The following is a 19,681-nucleotide window of genomic DNA, read 5'->3' as shown; positions in this document are numbered from 1 at the left end:
TAATATATACTGCATAATGGGTTAAAGGGAATTCCAAAAATAATACACATTTATTTTATTTAAAGTAATTTTTATCTTGTTTTTTATGTAGTTTGTCTACATGACATCTTGCCATGATTTGCTGCAACCGCAGCTGCAAAGATTTGCTTTACTGCAATACTGTTTATTGCTTAGCGACCTAAGACATCCCCCATACACGTTAGAGCAGACACTCCCAACCTGGGGTGCTGAGGCACCCAGGAGTCCTCTAACAATTAAGGAGCACTAGTAGGTGTCAGGGGGACACCGGGGAGAAATATTAATATTAGGTGCTGGTGGCCACTGAGGAGCACCATTATTATGTGTCTAGGGACCACTGGGGAGCATTGTCAGGGGTGGATCCAGGGCCGGGTGAGCCGGGCAACCGCCCGGGGCCCCGCGCTTAGCGGGGCCCCGCGGCCCGGCCCTAACAAAATGGTCCCGGTCAGCTCGGCATAGTCGGGCAAGTGCCGGGGCCCACAGAGCCTCTGGGCGTCCGTCCGCCGATGAGATGAATACATACGCGATTAAAGCAGGAGCTGTGAGATCAGCTCCTGCTTTAAAGCTCCGGCCCGGCTTGCGTGTGTAGGCACGATGACGTCATCACATCGCGCCTACACACGCAAGCCGGGCCGGAGCTAAGCGGGAGCTGAGGTCACAGCTCCTGCTTTAATCGCGTATGTGACTGGAGAGAGGAGCGTCGGGGGAACGATGGAAGGTGAGTGATAGAAGGTGAGTGTAAGTGTTTGTTTTGTATTAAATATTAAGGTGGAACATAATGAAGGGGGCCCATGAAACTGGGGGGCAAATGAAGGGGAGGGGGGGAACGGCATGACACTGGGGAAGATGAAGGGGGTGGGGAGAGAACGGCATGAAACTGGGGACAGAGATGGAGGGGGCCAAATGAAACTGGGGGCAAATGAAGGGGAGGGGGGAACGGCATGACACTGGGGCAGAGACGGGGGACATTAAACTGTGGGCAGATGAAGGGGGAGAACGTGATGAAACTGGGGACAGAGATGGAAGGGGGGGACATGAAACTGGGGGCAGAGGAAGGGTGTATATGAAACTGGGGGAGAGATGGAGGGGGGGCATATAATTTACGGGTGACTGTAGGAGGATTATACTGTGTGGGAGCAACATAAAAGTGGGTGGAGCCAAATTTGCAGCGGCGCGCAGAGCGCGCCGCACGTTTTACCCCTCTTTCTACTCTTTAAAAATTGGGAGGTATGGTGTTGGTGACGCCACACTCCTGCATGACGTCACTCGCTTCATCTGCGACACACAGTGTCTCGACTCCCCTGCCTCCTTTACAAGGGGGCCCACTGAGGCTCTGTCGCCCAAGGGCCCATAAAAACCTGGAGCCGGCCCCGGGTCAGCATGTCCCGATTTCAACTCATGAGCTGAATACATAGGCGTTTAAAGCAGGAGCTGTCACAGCTCAGCTCCTGTTTTAACGCTGAGCTCCGGCATTTGTAGTCGCGATGTGATGACGTCACATCGCGCCTACAATATGTGTATGAGGGAGAGCTGCGGGGGAACGAGGAAAGGTGAGCGCGTGTGTGTGTGAGAACAGCTTGACATTGGGGCAGATGGAGGGGGAGAGAACAGCATGACACTGGGGCAGATGAAGGGAGAACGGCATGACACTGGAGCAGATGAAGGGGGAGAAAACAGCATGACACTGGGGCAAATGAAGGGGGGGGGGAGAACGGCATGACCCTGGGGCAGATGAAGGGGGGAGAACGACATGACCCAGGGGCAGATGAAGGGGGGAGAACGGCATGACACTGGGGCAAATGAAGGGTAAGAGAACAGCATGACACTGGGGCAGATGAAGGGGGGAGAACGGCATGACACTGGGGCAGATGGAGGGGGAGAACAGCATGACACTGGGGTGGATGGAGGGGGGAGAACAGCATGATACTGGGGCAGATGAAGGGGCGAGAACGGCATGACACTGGGGCAAATGAAGGGGGAGAGAACGGCATGACACTGGGGCAAATGAAGGGGGGGGAGAACGGCATGACACTGAGGCAGATGAAGGGGGAGAATGGCATGATACTGGGGCAGATGAAGGGGGGATGGCATGACACTGGGGCAGATGAAGGGGGGGAGAATGGCATGACATTGGGGCAGATGAAGGGGGGAATGGCATGACATTGGGACAGATGAAGGGGGGAGAACAGCATGATACTGGGGCAGAGACGGGGGGGACATGAAACTGTGGGCAGATAAAGGGGTAGAATGGCATTAAACTGGGGACATAGAGGGGGGGACATGAAACTAGGGGTAGATGAAGGGTGTATATGAAAATGGGGGAGAGATGGAGGGGGGACATATAATTTACGGGTGATTGTAGGAGGATTATACTGTGTGGAATCACATGAAAAATGAATGAGAATGGGCGGAGTCAACATAAAAGTGGGCTGGGCCTAATTTGCTGCGGCGCGCTGCACGTAGGACGACATGTGAGAATGTTGTTTTATGTTTGTTTTTTGATACTTTTTTTCATTTAAATTTTTTTTTCAATAATTTTTTATCATGTGGTACCTCCTTAAGAAATTTTTAATATACTTTATTAGCACATTTTGGCTCCTTTATATGAAATCCCGCATCTCCTTATTCTTCTTCTTCCTTCTGTATTGAGAGCTGTTCCTGCCTCTCACTGAATGTTACTATGCATGGAGTACAGGCTTGGAGTACAGGGAAGCTGAGGGTAGGGGAGGGTCAATTCAGAAATAGCAGAAAGTGCAGTTCTCTGCCTGACCATAGTGCCAATACTATAGAACAAGCCTTAAAGGGGTATTCCCATCTGGACATTCAAATTCCAAAACAAAGTGTAGGGCAATACATGCATTTTCACAAATAACATCAATTAAAAAAAGTGGACAGTTTTCTAGCAATGTTACCAGGTACAGCCAGGCTTTCCACTTTAAAAAGCGACCGTTGCCCATGGACACGGCCACCTTAGTGTGCACATAGCGGTGGCCGCGCTTGCGTAATCAGCATCACTGCTACGATGCTGTTCCCATACATACACAGCACGGGTACGCGCATTCTTCACGCATGCGCGGATAATACCCGCCCATCCAAATCACTGTGAAGCATAGGGGATGACTTTTGGAGTGTCTTACAACCGGCAGTCATGCCGGCACTTTCTTAGCGGAGCGCCGGAATGACTGCCGGTTGTAGGTAGTGTAGGGGAGGGGGGAAGGTATGCTATTTACCTTCCCCATCTTCGTAGCAGCGCTGGTGCTGCTGTTCGTCGTTGCGGCGGAAGTGGTGGGCGGGGCTTAGCGTCGCGCCGGAGAGCCTCACTTCTTGGGCTTAGCAGACGGCTGAACGCTGTGCTTTGTGTGCACAGGAAATTCGGCTGCTGCCTCTGCTGTGATACTGTGTTGTATCCACTGTTCTGGCTGCTGTGGGATGAGCTGTGGGATGTCCCAGCTCATCCCACAGCAGCCAGAACAGTGGATACAACACAGTATCACAGCAGAGGCAGCAGCCGAATTTCCTGTGCACACAAAGCACAGCGTTCAGCCGTCTGCTAAGCCCAAGAAGTGAGGCTCTCCGGCGCGACGCTAAGCCCCGCCCACCACTTCCGCCGCAACGACGAACAGCAGCACCAGCGCTGCTACGAAGATGGGGAAGGTAAATAGCATACCTTCCCCCCTCCCCTACACTACCTACAACCGGCAGTCATTCCGGCGCTCCGCTAAGAAAGTGCCGGCATGACTGCCAGTTGTAAGATGCTCTATAACACATCCCCTATGCACGAAGCACTCATAAAAAAGTCTCCCATTGATTTCAATGGGTTCTGTCTTCCGTGCGGAACACATTGAAATCAATGGGTTAAAAACCCTCTCATTGATTGCAATGTATTCTCTCGGGAGCGTGCACGTCTTTATAATAAAAGCGTCAGAGCAGTCACATGACTTATTGACACTAGTACCGCCCACAATAGTCATGTTTTTGGCAGGACAAAGTAACGGATCTTTCTGTAAGAAAAAAATTGGTCAAGGGTAGGGACAATATATTTTTGCTAATATATTTCTATTAGGGTGAATTCACACTGAGTAAACGCTAGCTTATTCTGAACGTAAAACACGTTCAGAATAAGCGGCGTCTAAAGCAGCTCCATTCATTTCTATGGGAGCGGGGACACGAGCGCTCCCCATAGAAATGAATGGGCTGCTTCTTTCACTCCGTGCAGTCCCATTGAAGTGAATGGGGAGTGCCGGCGTATACGGCAAGCTCTGCTCATGCCGGAGCGTACACGCCAGCACTCCCCATTCACTTCAATGGGACTGCACGGAGTGAAAGAAGCAGCCCATTCATTTCTATGGGGAGCGCTCGTATCCCCGCTCCCATAGAAATGAATGGAGCTGCTTTAGACGCCGCTTATTCTGAACGTGTTTTACGTTCAGAATAAGCTAACGTTTACTCAGTGTGAATGCACCCTTAGTGTGTGGAATTGATTTAAAGTAAAAAAAAATTTAAACGTCCAGATGGGAATACCCCTTTAAGCCCTTGGATTACCTATATTATATTCACTTTTTAAAGCAGTACAATTATTCCTGCAGCACATGATCCTGAAGATCTGTACTCAAGCATTTGTAAAAACCCTGCTGGGCTCTGTCACCTCAAACGACCAGAACAGCAACGCTGGAAAAATAAGACTCTTAAAGCCTGTGGTTTGGGGAACATTCTTGCAGCCACACCTCTGAGCTCTACGAACCATTTCAGTTGGCGCAGGGCTTGCTACAGCAGTCAGGCTTCAGCCTAGCAGGGATCTATGCATTCATATCACTTCAGAAAGCCGGGAGGAGTGTCATCTAGGGCAAAAAAAGTTTAGTTAGTACTCAGAGGCAGTAGCATTGTGTACTACAATATGTATATATATATATATATATATATATATAGATATAGATATAGATATAGATATATACAGTCCTATGAAAAAGTTTGGGCACCCCTATTAATCTTAATCATTTTTAGTTCTAAATATTTTGGTATTTGCAACAGCCATTTCAGTTTGATATATCTAATAACTGATGGACACAGTAATATTTCAGGATTGAAATGAGGTTTATTGTACTAACAGAAAATGTGTAATATGCATTAAACCAAAATTTGACCGGTGCAAAAATATGGGCACCTCAACAGAAAAGTGACATTAATATTTAGTAGATCCTCCTTTTGCAAAGATAACAGCCTCTAGTCGCTTCCTGTAGCTTTTAATCAGTTCCTGGATCCTGGATAAAGGTATTTTGGACAAACAATTCAAGTTCAGTTAAGTTAGATGGTCGCCGAGCATGGACAGCCCGCTTCAAATCATCCCACAGATGTTCAATAATATTCAGGTCTGGGGACTGGGATGGCCATTCCAGAACATTGTAATTGTTCTTCTGCATGAATGCCTGAGTTGATTTGGAGCAGTGTTTTGGATCATTGTCTTGCTGAAATATCCATCCCCGGCGTAACTTCAACTTCGTCACTGATTCTTGAACATTATTCTCAAGAATCTGCTGATACTGAGTGGAATCCATGCGACCCTCAACTTTAACAAGATTCCCGGTGCCGGCATTGGCTACACAGCCCCAAAGCATGATGGAACCTCCACCAAATTTTACAGTGGATAGCAAGTGTTTTTCTTGGAATGCTGTTTATTTTTGGACGCCATGCATAACGCCTTTTTTTATAACCAAACAACTCAATCTTTGTTTCCAAAATGAAGTTGGCTTCTCCAAATGTGCTTTTGCATACCTCAGGCAACTCTATTTGTGGCGTACGTGCAGAAACGGCTTCTTTCTCATCACTCTCCCTGACAGCTTCTCCTTGTGCAAAGTGCGCTGTATTGTTACCGATGCACAGTGACACCATCTGCAGCAAGATGATGCTGCAGCTCTTTGGAGGTGGTCTGTGGATTGTCCTTGACTGTTCTCACCATTCTTCTTCTCTGCCTTTCTGATATTTTTCTTGGCCTGCCACTTCTGGGCTTAACAAGAACTGTCCCTGTGGTCTTCCATTTCCTTACTATGTTCCTCACAGTGGAAACTGACAGGTTAAATCTCTGAGACAACGTTTTGTATCCTTCCCCTGAACAACTATGTTGAACAATCTTTGTTTTCAGATCATTTGAGAGCGGGCTGTCCATGTTCGGCGACCATCAAACTTAACTGAACTTGAATTGTTTTGTAGAAAGAAATGGTCCAAAATCCCTTCATCCAGGATCCAGGAACTGATTAAAAGCTACAGGAAGCGACTAGAGGCTGTTATCTTTGCAAAAGGAGGATGTACTAAATATTAATGTCACTTTTCTGTTGAGGTGCCCATATTTTTGCACCGGTCAAATTTTGGTTTAATGCATATTGCGCATTTTCTGTTAGTACAATAAACCTCATTTCAATCCTGAAATATTACTGTGTCCATCAGTTATTAGATATATCAAACTGACATGGCTGCTGCAAACACCAAAATATTTACAACTAAAAATGATTAAGATTAATAGGGGTGCCCAAACTTTTTCATAGGACTGTATATATATATATATATATATATATATATATATCTCACGTATTAAAATATAAAAATATCAAAAAATAAATGAAGGAAAGTGGTTTAAAGCAAATGTAACAGCTGACTTCTCAAAACACTAAACAAGAACCATACCTGCTCCATTGCAGCAGTCTCCAGATGATGCAGCTCAAGTGCATGCTGGGAGTTGTAGTTCTGTATCAGCTGGACAGGCACGGGTTGCGGGCTACTACACATAGGTCTACGACACATAGTACTGTAAATTCATTGACATGTTGCTGGAACCATGACGTGTTGAAGGATTGCTCCCATTATAGCCATTTAAGGTATATCCAGCACATGACATAATGAATGTTACCACTCTCCTTGTTAAATTGATGTGTCCTTTTACAGTATTGCTTGAGTAGTGTCATAAAGTGCGGGGAAATGCCCCCTTTAACAAGTGTATACTTTATTTCTAAAAACACATATGGTATGTAATATTTGTCTTGAGTCTTGGTTTTCAGCAGTGGGAACAGTACAAAGGATAGTGCTAAGGATAGTGCCTTTGGTCAGGGAATTTTGAAAAGTGAATGAGGGGCGCTACAACCATATTAAGTGGGGTATGAGGAGCTCCAGTAGGAGCTTTTTAGTTAATCTTCCAATATTCTTCATTGATTACTATACAAAAGTGTTAGACTTCCCAGTCATGGTGAAGACTAAGATAACAATTGTATTACAGTTAATGGCAATAGAATCAGGTGAACCAAGGTTGTAACCAGATGCAAGAGTGAAAGGTAGAATGTGATAGGCACAAAGCATAGTAGGGTAAAGTTCTGGATACCAATGCACAGTGTAAATACGTCATCACAAAATGTTGTACAAGATGGCCACTAGAGGGAACCTGCATTGGTCTATGTAGTAGGAAACAGTTTTCCTCTTATTCAGCACACCAACACTGAAATAACCATTGTACTAACTAGTTTCATTGCTAAAGATTGTTTGATGACAAATGTTCTTGGAACTGTCTTGTGCCACTGGTTCCATAAATCTCACAGTAGGGGAATTGTGTAATACAGGAGTGATAAGCTGTCACGTCTTTGGAATTAGATTCATTTGCCACCAGAAATCTTTTGTTCACAGTTTCTTTCCTAAAGCTCTTAATCAGAAATCATCTGGCTGTTAAGTTCCTACTTTAATGGAAACTGGAATACATCTAAGCACTTGTCTCTTAATCTCAGAAAACTTCACTGTTTATAAATGTATATTCCACTGTTCTGCTTAAAAAGGGTTGTCCATGACTTTACTATCAAATGAGGCTGAACATGCAGTACCTTTGCAGGCTGATACACAGAATACAGATCGTTATAGATCCAGTATAGATCCAGTATAGATCCAGGCTTACACAAACAGCTGATCACCATACTTTCTATGGGTTGGATCCTTGCCAGTCTACTACTGAAAATAACAGATCACATAGGTGATTGAAAAAGAGTGGAGATAAGTGGATAAGCCCCACATAGCAAAATACAGCACACAGTGTTTTTTCTGTATCTGTTTTCAGGAAGAAGGCTAGCGATTCCACAGCTAAAATTTATATTTCTGCCACTTTTCTGCAGCTTTTTTCCCCCAATGTGTGGACATTAAAGGAAATCCTATTCATTTTGCTGGTACTGTAAAATTCAGCAATTTTTCCATAGCAGCCAAAAATGCTGTATTTACGCAATGTGTGACCGTAACATAAATGTCTGATTACTATTGGAGCAGTGATGTAAGTAGGAATGGCGGGGTCCCAAGGCGAACATTTGACATGGATCCCCCCCACCACCACCTCCCTCCCTATTCCTACACACACTATTATGGCCCATACTAGCCCCTGCACACAGTGTTATGCCCCATAGTGACCCCTGCATACATTATTATACCTTATAGTGGCCCCTGTATACAGTATTATCCCCCATAGTGGCCCCTGTATACAGTATTATTCCCCATAGTGGCCCCTGCACACAGTATTATGGCCCATAGTGGCCCTTGCACACAGTATTATGCTCCATTGAGAACCACCCATAAACAATTATGTACGTCTGCCTGTGCCACCCTGTTTCAATCTCTAGGTTGTAGGCGCTCAGTCTGTATCGGCTCAGGGCTTGTCTGTATTTGGGGTGGGGTATTTTCTCCAAGTAGGTGGCCATGGTGTAGTCCCTTTGTAGGGACTGGTACATGGTGAGTTCCTTGGAGTTATTTATTTTGTTTCTCCATTCTCCGATGTACCGCTCTCTGTTTGCCTCTGTGGTCGCCTATATTTGGGCTTTGATCGTCATCTGTTGGTGTTTTTGGTTTGGTGGTTGGCTGTTTGGTTGGGTGGTGTCTAGTTTTTTTCAAGTTATGTGGCTTAGCCATGCTTGGTGGTGGTAGGAGTGCGCCAGGAAAGCTAGTGCTCTCTTTTTTATGGTGGGGGAGTCTGCCTAGCTCTGCCCTGCAGGCCATGTTGGAGGTGTTGCGATGGACCTGGAGCAGGTATTTGCAGAACTCCAGGTGGAAGGTCTCTGTTGGACTGGAGTCCCATTTTGGCTGGTCTGGGTAGGTGGCTGGCCCCCAAACCTCGCTGCCATAGAGAAGGATCGGGGCTATGACTGCGTCAAATATCTTCAGCCAGACCCTCACCGGTGGTTTGAGGTGGTACAGTTGTCTTCTGATGACGTAGAAGGTTCTGCAGGTTTTTACTTTCAGGGTTTCTATTGCTGTTTTGAGGCTTCCTGATTGGCTGAGCTCCAGCCCCAGGTAGGGGTAGCTGTTGGTTTTCTCCAGTGTTGAGCTGTTCAGTGTGAATTGTGGGGTGGGGGCTTTGTTGTGGCCCTTCTTCTGAAATACCATGACTTTGGTTTTCTTGTGGTTGATGGGTAGGGCCCATGTGGTGCTGAATTTTTCCAGCACTGACAGGATTTCTTGGAGGTCTTTCTCAGTGGCGGACAGGAGTAGGAGGTTGTCAGCGTATAGCAGGAACTTCACCTTACGGTCGTTCAGGGTGAGGCCTGGGGTTGGTGAGGCCTCCAGGATTGGCCATTGTTCATTGATGTAGATGTTAAAGAGCATTGGGCTCAGGCTACAGCCTTGTCTGACCCCTCAGCCCTGTTGGAAGTGTGCTGTCCTTTTCCTGTTCACCTTCACACTGCATTGTTTTCCGGTGTAGGAGCTCTTGATGACTTCGTACGTTCTTCCTTCTATTCGACTCTCTAGGAGTTTTAGGAGCAGGCCTGGGTGCCATACTGAGTCGAATGCCTTCTTGAAGTCCACGAAGCAGGCAAATATTTTGCCTCTTTTGGTGTTGTGGACGTGCGTCTTGATGAGGCTGTGCAGGGTGTAGATATGGTCCATGGTGCGGTGGTTTGGCATGAACCCTGCTTGACTCTTGCTGAGGACCCCGTGTTGTGTGAGGAAGGTAAGTATTCTGTTATTGATGATGCTGTTGAACAGTTTCCTCAGCGTGCTGCTGACGCAGATCCCTCTGTAGTTGTTGGGCTCATATTGGTCTCCATTCTTATAGATGGGGGTTATGAGGCCTTTGTTCCAGTCTTGTGGGAAGTGTCCTGCATTGAGGATGAAGGTGAAAAGCTTTGTCAGTGCCGCATGTATTGCTAGAGGGCTGTGTTTGATCATCTCTTGTAGGATGCCATCTGGGCCGCTCGCTTTTCTGCTTTTTATCATGGTGATTCTTTCTTGTATGTCTTTTATTGTGATTGGTGAGTCCAGAGGGTTCTGGAAGTCCTTGATGACTTTCTCCATATCTCTCAGTTTGGTGGTTATCTGTTGCTGTTCTGGGGTTAGGTCTTCTTCAGGGATGTTTTTGTAGAGACCTCTGAAATAGTTGAGCCAGATGTTGCCATTTTGGATGTGGAGGGAGTTTTTCTCCATTACCTATGGGAGTACTATTACCTGTAGGGGGAAATAATTAGGACACTATTACCTATGAGGGGGACTACACTGTCTATCAATAAGTATTTGGACACCCATTCAAATGAAGATATATGCGATCGGGATGCACGTCACGCCATCCGCCGTTAAATAGGAAGCATCATTGATATTAGGGAATTCGCATAAGTCACATCCAAAATGCCATGAAGTGCAGAGCTGTCCGATTTCCAGAAAGGGGTAATTATGGTCGGGTACCACAGAAATGGTTGATCATTAAGGGACATAGCAAGAAAACTGAATTACTCAAAATCGACAGTGGCCTATGTGATTACAAAGTGGAAGGTGAACGGTCATTGTTAGAATGTGCCCCAAGTCGGCAGACTCCCAGAACTGGGAGATAGAGACTGACTAGTGCTGGCCAGATACACAGCACCCAACCGATGGCTCACATACACCAGGAGTTTCACCAGGCATCTGGGAGTATTGTGTCGATCAATACCATCCATAAGGAAGCACATCTGCTGGGTTCAATACAATACAAATACAAAGTGGCTTTATTAGCATAGCCGAAAAAAACAATTGGTATTGCCAAAGCAAAGAATGGTTGTGGGTGGGAGCAGGGGGTGGGTGTGGGGTGTGGGGTTTGGGGATACATGTGTCCTTGGGGTCTCGTCATTCTTGTTTGGCACATGTGGGTTTGGGTGGGGGTAGAGCGGGTATTACCTGTAGAGGGGATAATTAGGACACTATTACCTATGGGGGTACTATTACCTATATAGGGAGATAATTAGGACACTATTACCCATTGGCGCACTATTACCTGTAGAAGTGGTAATTAGAACACCCTTACCTATGGGGGTACTATTACCTATATATGGGGATAATTAGGACACTATTACTTATGAGGGGGACGATTACCTGTAGGGTGGAGATAATTAGGACAATATTACCCATTGGCGCACTATTACCTGTAGAGGTGGTAATTAGAACACCATTACCTATGCACAGCTACATCTGTACAGTTGCAGACTTGTTAACGGCCCTTTGAAAACAACCATTAGGCTGATGTGGCCCTTGGTGAAAGAAATGGCCCTCTAGACTTTAAAGAAATGGACAGATAAAACTGTTGTCTGCACAAAAATGTAAAGAAGTCATATACACAGTCCATTCATATTAATGTGACCACCGCCTACTTTTGACGTCAACGTTAACTAACCAATCGCAGAAAGCAGGTGTCATCAGCCATCTGGGTGCACTCATCATTGTGAAAGGCACGATGGATCAACACAAGTATGCATTTATCCTTGCAGACCATGTTCACCCCTACATGTGAATTGTTTTTCCTCAGGATGATGGCATCTACCAGCAGGACTATGCGACGTGTCATAAAGCTCGCAGTGTACGTGCGTGGTTCGAGGAGCACCAGGATGAGTTTACCGTACTCCCATGGGCAACAAATTCCCCAGACTTGAACCCAATAGTGAATCTGTTGGACCACCTCGATCAGGTTGTTCACGCCATGGTTGTTCAACCGCGTAACCTAGCGCAGCTGGCCACGGCACTGGAGTTGGCATGGCTCAACATCCCAGTGAACATCATCACAACATCCCCTCTCTCCCTGCACGTCTTGCAGCGGTCCGCTCTACGAAAGATGATTATTCTGCATTTTGACAGGTGGTCACATTAATGTGACTGGACTGTGTAGAATGGAAAGAGTTCTGTAAGCCCTGGCGTTTGAGTTTTCATAGGCTTTGATGCAAAATCTGTAAGACACTCACCATCTATACTTTGCAATGTATATCACTGATCTTCCTATATAAGACAGAGGGCTCTTTAGAGACCCCAAGGTTTGACTCCAAGTTCATCTTTTCTGATCCTTGCCCACAGTATTGAGTGCCAACATTTTGGCAGTTGTCATATGTTATTGTGGATGAACTGGTGTACTTCCCCCAAGTCCACATATTAGGGCATTTGGACATCATAGAGGAAGACCCAAGGTTACATTGGCAGCATTACTCTTGAAGCTTCAGCCCGTCAACTATTCATCTAAATCACTGACATGTAATACTACACTTTGCCTGTAGGGGAAATGCATGAAAGAACACTCTCCATAGCAATAACAGCGATTTGACAGGTTCCAGGAGCTAGACCCAAGAGACAGCTGTTTTTCGAGAAATCTTGATAAAAAAAACTTCTTCTTTTTACATATATTTCAGTGAAGAAGAACTTGAAACATCCAGTTATCACCACTGATGTATAGAAAGTTATTCCTGAGATCATAATCCTGGAAATCAGAATATTACATGAGCAGCGAAAGTATGAGACAATAAATAGGAGAATTATTACCACTCCACGACAATGCATACAACAGGGCCTCTGACTGTCTGTGTGCCGGAGGAAGAAGGCAATTAAGTGGCCTGAACAAGTTCATATAGAGGTGAAGCTGGAATTATACCACGACTGCCTCAGATACAATCCATGCGCACCGTATATTATTAATGGCACCATGTAAGAGGAGATCATAGTGTGCGATATTTCATAGGGGGATGTGAAATTCCATTAAGAACTGCAGATGTAAATACAGTCGCCTCGTTTCATGTAATAATGTATCATTATGTAATAGGTGATTATATGTTCCTTGAAGTGAGTGAAATAGATACATAGACAAAGAAAAATAACCCACCCAAATGGAAATGTTTGCTGCAAAATTTGGCATGCAGTTATGTCTCTGGCAGATATGTAAATTATTACAGGTGGGGTCTGATTAGACGCTGTTTCATGCCAAAAGAGGGCGCACAAGTGCATCTCCCACTATACTGTAAAGAGGCTCTCTCAGAGGCGACTTTTGGGTAGTGTACCTCTTGGTAATAGACTGTTGATTGCTATATATGTATCTACAACACACTTTTGCCAGGTTGACAAACTTTGAGAGGAGGTGCAGCATTGGACTGAGATAAGCAGAACAATCATTTTGGGAATTGCCCACATATAGGCTTTGCCAAACCTGCTGTGGTTAAGTGTGCCTATGTATTTATGCATACAACTATATATGATTGATAGATAGATAGATAGATAGATAGATAGATAGATAGATAGAGTAAAGGCTTAGACAGATAAAGTTATGACTAAGGTGAGGGTTGACAGGAGTGGAGAGAAGTACTCACCAAGACTTCAGGGTAGTACCATGACATGATGTATAAGGCCTCATTCACATCTGCGTTGGTATTCCATCCTGGGGGGTCCACATGAGGACCCCCCCTGAACAGAATACCAAACGCAACTGCAAGTGGTGTGCCAGTGAAAGCACACGGACATCATAGACTATAATGGGGTCCGTGTGCTTGCCGCCAGGGATCATGCGGACCGTCTGCATGATTCGTGCAGGCAGCGCGCGGCCAGCACATGGACCCCATTATAGTATATGGGGTCTGTGTGCTTTTACTGCACACCGCTTGCAGTTGCGTTCGGTATTCTGTTCGGGGGGGGGGGGGTCCCCATGCAGAATCTTTTCCTCAGAAGCCAGGAGTGAGCCGCTCTCCCACCTGCCCCTGAACTCAGGTTTGGAGGTCGTGTTACATCACAGCAGCAATTTGGTGATTTTAAAGGTTGAGAATTAAGTAAAGCAAAGGCCTGTGGACATGTGGATCTGGGGTTACGCGCGCCATACATTGAAATCAATGGCAGACTTTGTAACCCATTGATTTCAATGTGTAGCACGCGTAAGCCAGCACCCATTGAAGTCAATGGGATCTGTTTTGAAGCGCCTCACTCTGACACGTGTTTACATGTCAGAATGAGCGGCGCGTTACTCCATGGGAACGGAGCCTTATAGCGTAATCTGCTGGGATCCTGTGACAATGGTTCTGCTAACAGTATTGGTACTATTGAGGCGGAGTCTTGTGGCTGAGGTTAAAGATTGGCACTTCAAATGACCCATTGAAAATAAGAACTTCATTTAATGTTCATTGTTCAAATTGGACTTAAAATGTAAATGAAAGTTAATAAAAGGCTGCTGTTGGCAATGTCAATCACTGAGACATGGACGGTAGAGGATTTATTTTTATTGTGGTAAATGAGAGGTCATTGGCAAGACAGACACAGAGATATAGATTGCACATATATATAGATTGCACATATATATATAGATTGCAGTAAAACTGAATTAATTCAATGCTTGTTGTGCAATTCCCAAACAAAGTTAATAGCGTCACTTGCAGCATCAATACCATAGAAATACTGTAGGGTGAAGTTTAGATATATAGGTTTCTGGGTCTTTATGATGGGAAAATCTTAACCAGTACAATTGTTCCCATGCTGGCAAATATCTATGTGCAGCTCAGATGGTCTCCCCAATTAACAAGTACCAGGGCATCCGTCTGGCTGGGGCCAAACACTTAATCCACAAGCCCAGCCTAACACATGGCAAAGACCAATTATTACCAAATGTTTCTCCTATCATCCTGTCGTTCCCAGTGAACCTGTTATCACTCCCACGCTCACCATTCGATGCTTATCGTATATGGACAGCTGGTCCAATGCTGCAGCTCAGTTCTTTAGTATCCCTTTAGCACGAAGCCATAAAACTGAATAGCAATACAAGGATGTGTGGGGGTTGAGGAAGATGTAATGGGGTATTGGTTGAGGGATAAGAGGCAAGTTCCAAAAAATGATACACAATAGCTGCCACAGGCAGCCAGCTGTCTCTGATTGATTTGTTCTTTCACAGAACGCTACATAATGTATGCACCCCCTCAACCTATTGAAATCCGGCCAAAAAGGAAAAGATGCACATATGTGGATTTAGCGAAGGGGTTAAAATAAAGACAAAGCCCTTTAAAAAAAAAAAAAAAAAAAAGCAGTGTCATGATTCAGCTTGGAGGACTCAGCTGCTCGAATGTTTATAAACAATGGGGCCAGGCGTCATGTGTTGGTAAGCTCTTACACCAGGCCATGGAGATATAGCAGAGCTCAGTGTGTCTGGTACAACACATCATTATGGCTTTATAGGGCACTGTTGGTAAAGCATATCAGACTATTTCAAAGATGTATAAATTAAAACCTGACCTATAATGAAGGATGACAAACTCAGCTCTGCTACATTTGCATGCGCTATTAAACTTGGTGACGGATTTTAGTTCAGAGACTAATGTTATATTTTAGAAAAAAATAATTCTGATCCAATCACCATTACTGCTACCAAGTGTAACTGTTCTATAATCAGAAAACCAAGGGGTAATATGGGGGCTTCGGAAAAGTATTATTTTGCTATAATGAAAATTATTACCACTATAAAATTTGCTCCCATCATAGCAAAGAAAATAAACAAAAAACACTGAACAAAAATTGCTCATTTCAGACAGTTGGTAAGGTTTGCAATATATTGACACAGAGCCAGGTTAATCATTTGGGATATCTCAATGCAGTGCCATAGTGTATTATATAGAGATAAACCAGTGTTATTTGTAGTAAATGAAGAGCAATTCCAGTTTTATACTATACCAAATAAAATAGGTGACAAATTCAGCACTGTTATATCTAACTCTGTATAGTGATTCAATTAATTGTGTAAATATGGCCCTATATCTGCTATAGACACCAATAGACACCTTGTATTGTTAGCTGTGTACATGTACAAGAGCCCTTAGATATAGGAAATAAGGTTACCAGCATATCTTACTAGATCACGGCCAGGAGCGGTAAAGAGTTCCTTCATTTCGGTCAGGGAGAGTAAGGCTGAAGCCCCACTTTCTGAAAACGCTGCGTTTTACAGTTCCTGCATATTATATGGGATTCAATAATCCCATCTACACACTGCAGAAAAAAAATCTGCAGTGGAAAAGATGAGTTTTCCCAAAATGTTTGTGCTTTTGGAAATCGCAGCATGTCAATCATACCTGCAGAAACGCTGGTGTTTTTTTGTATAGTTGTAATAAGGGCAGAACGCTAAAACGCAATGGAAAAATAGTGCAGAAAAAATTGCAATTGATCCGTGCGGCCTTAGCCTGAAGCTCAGAAATTCACTCGCCACCCTGTTCTTGCTTTCACCCTGTATTATTCATTACTGGCCCTTACATTGATAATATAGTAACTTTCTGATAACACATGATAAACTCTGCATTGCTGAACTCTACACCCAACCATAATAAAGTCATGAAAGACAACAGCTTTTCGGTATAAAAGTCATATAGTTTACTTTCTCTTGCTCATAAAGCAATATTCTGTACATTTGTTTGCAAAACAATACAAAACAGAATAAAAAAACGTAGAAAACTGTACATGCATAGTTATTGGAAAAATACTTTTATCCCTCCAAAAGGAGACATACGTATAACCTCTAAAACCGTTTCCTAGCCAGTATTATGGCTTAACATTGGAGTACTTCCAACATGTTATATAAATATATAACTTATTTTAATGCTTTCTTATGTTACATAGTTGCTGTACATAATGGTGGAATATATATCAAAATATATATAAAAACAGTGCAAAACAACGGGATTACACAAACAAATGCTACATAGAAAACTTCTTTACATGTCTATTGGTTTGCATAAGCTAAACCAGGGGTTGGCATCCCTTAGCGTTTCCCTGTATTGCTCAACTACAACTCCCAACAGCTCGGAATCAACAAAACAGGGATGTAGTCTGGCAGGACCTGGAAAGCTGAAGGGTGTCTAAAAATGACCCTGCAAGGTACAATTTTAGATAGTAGGTTGTTGCTACATTCACAGCACTGACACAGACAGGACAGATGGCTGCCACCCTGCCAGCCTGGCGTTCTCCCTTAGCAAGAAAAAAAAAAACCCCTGAAAGAACCAGTATAGACATCCAAGTGTGCGGACAGAGTGCGTGCAATAGTAGGAAGTCCTCAACTGCTGCAGATTTCAACAAGTCCACATCCAAAGCTGGCGAACTGCTTCCAGATAAGAAGCTCCAGAATCACAGCATTCTAGGTGCCCAGCCGGAGTAGTCCTGTATGCAGTCTCCTTTTCCCTTCATTCCCTGGTCTGGTAAGGGTTACTTGTTGAGGGCTGTACGTTTTCATGTTCCTGGTCAATAAATAGACCTACAATGTAAGGAAAACACAAGAGGTTATTATACAATCCAGCTACATACAGTTACAGGGAGAGGTTAACGGGTGCACAGCTGAGCCTCCCCCCCCCCCTCCTCCCTTTCATAACCCTCAGCCATTAGAAGACCCTGCCCTTGTTTATCTTGTGAGCAGTCTCTCTCCAGCCCTATTTCCCCTCCCCCACCTTCTTCCCCTCTCCTAACCCCCCTTTCCCGCCAGTACAGCTTGTTTTGCAACTTTTTTTTTTTCTTTAAAGAACTTTCCAAGGAGGAGCTAAAGAGATTGAGTAACACTGCCTGGAAAAAAAGCCTATCATGTGCAGAGTCACCAACTCCCACTTTCTACAACCAAAACAACCTCAAGAACACATCTCTGCACTTCTGCAAATTACTTACAACTCCCCCCCCCCCCAACTGTCCTTAGGTCACACCAGCAGTTCAATAGTCGCACGCAACCCTGGATGGAGAACTCACCAGGGCTTCATCGGATCTTCTTCCTAGGGGTTTGCTCCAAAGTGCAAAGAGAGTGGCTGGAAATTTTCATGTTGTCAGTTTTGGGAGCTTGTATTCTCTTCCTCTTAGGGAAATAATCTAAACCAAGAAAAGAGTGACAACGGTTAGATGAGAGTAGCAGGGATGTTCCACTTTCATGGAACCAGGATGTAGCTATGGAGCCAGCTTGAGGCCAGGTATAGATGTGAGAACTTACCAGTTATGGAAGTGCTGATCTCCCTCTTCCTGAGAAGGGATGAAGTTGTGTTTGTTGACGTCTTAGTTGGTCCTTTAACAGCTTGACATTTCTTGACAGCCTTGTCTGCGTTTTCCTTTGCACACTCTTTGCTTTGCTGCACAGTCTCAGCTGGTGACTCCTCTCTGGTATCTACTGTTGGCACAGAGAGCCTACTGCTTGACTGCCTGGACAATGGGGTGGCACTGGCTGGGCAAAGTCTGCTCTCCCTATAAAAGCTTGGCATCTCCTTACTTTCCAATGGCTCCCAAAAGAAAGTCCCCTTCAGGGGTGTTCCAGCTTCAAAATCAAAGTTCCATCGTTGACAGTCAGATGCTTGGATCTCCTTGAGCTGCCTCTTCAGTTCAGATTTCAGCTCGTCATGGTCGATGGGGCCAAATAAACTTCTGCACACTCCCCTTCCACTGGCACCTATGCCCATCCTGGGCAGCAGTAAGGCTGTCATACTGTCCTCCTGTACAGCTATGTTGGCCATAAGTGTTGTTGATGTTTACTAAGCAGTAGTAGTAAGTGTAAAGGCTGAGTGCTCTCTGGATAAGTCTGGGCTGGGTTAGGGAAGCTTATATAGAAAGGCAGCCGAGTGGAGATGAGGAGGGGACAGAGAAGAGGGGGAGGGGACTGCTAGTGACTAGAGGAAAACACTGTGGTGACTGGGCAGGGAGAGGAGGGAGGAGGTCCTGCTGGAGAGCTCCTTTCTTTACCTTTTTGGTTTCCAACAAGGGTGGAGCTATAGGTCAGGTTAGAACCCCCCTTCCTCCTCAGTCCACTGCCAACTCTTCTCCCCATTCACTGTACACAAAGGGGAGGGCTCCCAAACCAGGGGGCTGCAACGTTACTTCTTATGGAGAGAGGAGGGGTAGGAACATTGACTTGACTTATACACTGTAACTGATATTTTCTTCTTTGTCTTCTCTCCTGCCCTGTATTATTCCATCTTCCTGAGTGCATCCCAAAGGGCATCATATTCTATCCCCCCTGGATTTCATTCCCTTTAACCCATTCTGCTGCACGACTCAATAAAAATCTATATTACCCTCTGCTGCTACTAAGTGCTGGAGACAAATACAGCAAGAAAAAAACAGATGGAGTCCTAAAAAACCTGGACACTGAAAGGACAGTCAGGTGTCTGCAGGGGCTCCCTGTATTCTTCTGGAGGATTTTTGGATTTCTAAGCGTATCAGTACAATCTTTGACTGGTGGGAATGGAAGCAAGGTTTCCAGCACGTAGATGTATGTGTGTATATGGAGAACACTGATGTAGCAGAGCTGGGTTTGTTATTACACTCACTGGGAATACATTGTTTCTGCCTGCTGATAACTAGGTTGAGATCATGCTGTACAGTGTAAAACAGAGATGTATTAAAAAATGAATAAAAATTACATTGCATTGTGTCAAATCACATACACATAGTA

General features: G+C 44.8%; 1 protein-coding gene across 1 annotated transcript; it reads right to left on the bottom strand.

The window, feature by feature from the left end:
* Positions 1-16,614: 16,614 nt before the first annotated feature.
* LOC142210796 (cyclin-dependent kinase inhibitor 1B-like) lies at positions 16,615-18,825 on the bottom strand. Its single transcript, XM_075280219.1, has 3 exons — positions 18,230-18,825; positions 17,995-18,111; positions 16,615-17,515 (listed from the first exon to the last, which is right to left on the bottom strand). Exons 1-2 carry the CDS (start codon positions 18,741-18,743, stop codon positions 18,002-18,004), a joined length of 624 nt encoding a protein of 207 aa, XP_075136320.1. The 5' UTR covers positions 18,744-18,825; the 3' UTR covers positions 16,615-17,515; positions 17,995-18,001.
* Between the last annotated feature and the right edge of the window lie 856 nt (positions 18,826-19,681).

This window comes from Leptodactylus fuscus, chromosome 6 (assembly GCF_031893055.1).
Source record: "Leptodactylus fuscus isolate aLepFus1 chromosome 6, aLepFus1.hap2, whole genome shotgun sequence".
NCBI classification, from domain to species: Eukaryota; Metazoa; Chordata; class Amphibia; order Anura; family Leptodactylidae; genus Leptodactylus; species Leptodactylus fuscus.
Note: the sequence above shows the minus strand (reverse complement) of the source record. Positions and strands in the feature narration are given on the sequence as shown.

Coding starts and splice junctions, on each gene's coding strand:
- LOC142210796 (XM_075280219.1), bottom strand. CDS start 18,743: ATGGCCAACATAGCTGTACAGGAGGACAGTATGACAGCCTTACTGCTG. Junction 18,112..18,229: donor GATCAGCACTTCCATAACTG/GTAAGTTCTCAC, acceptor TTCTTGGTTTAG/ATTATTTCCCTAAGAGGAAG.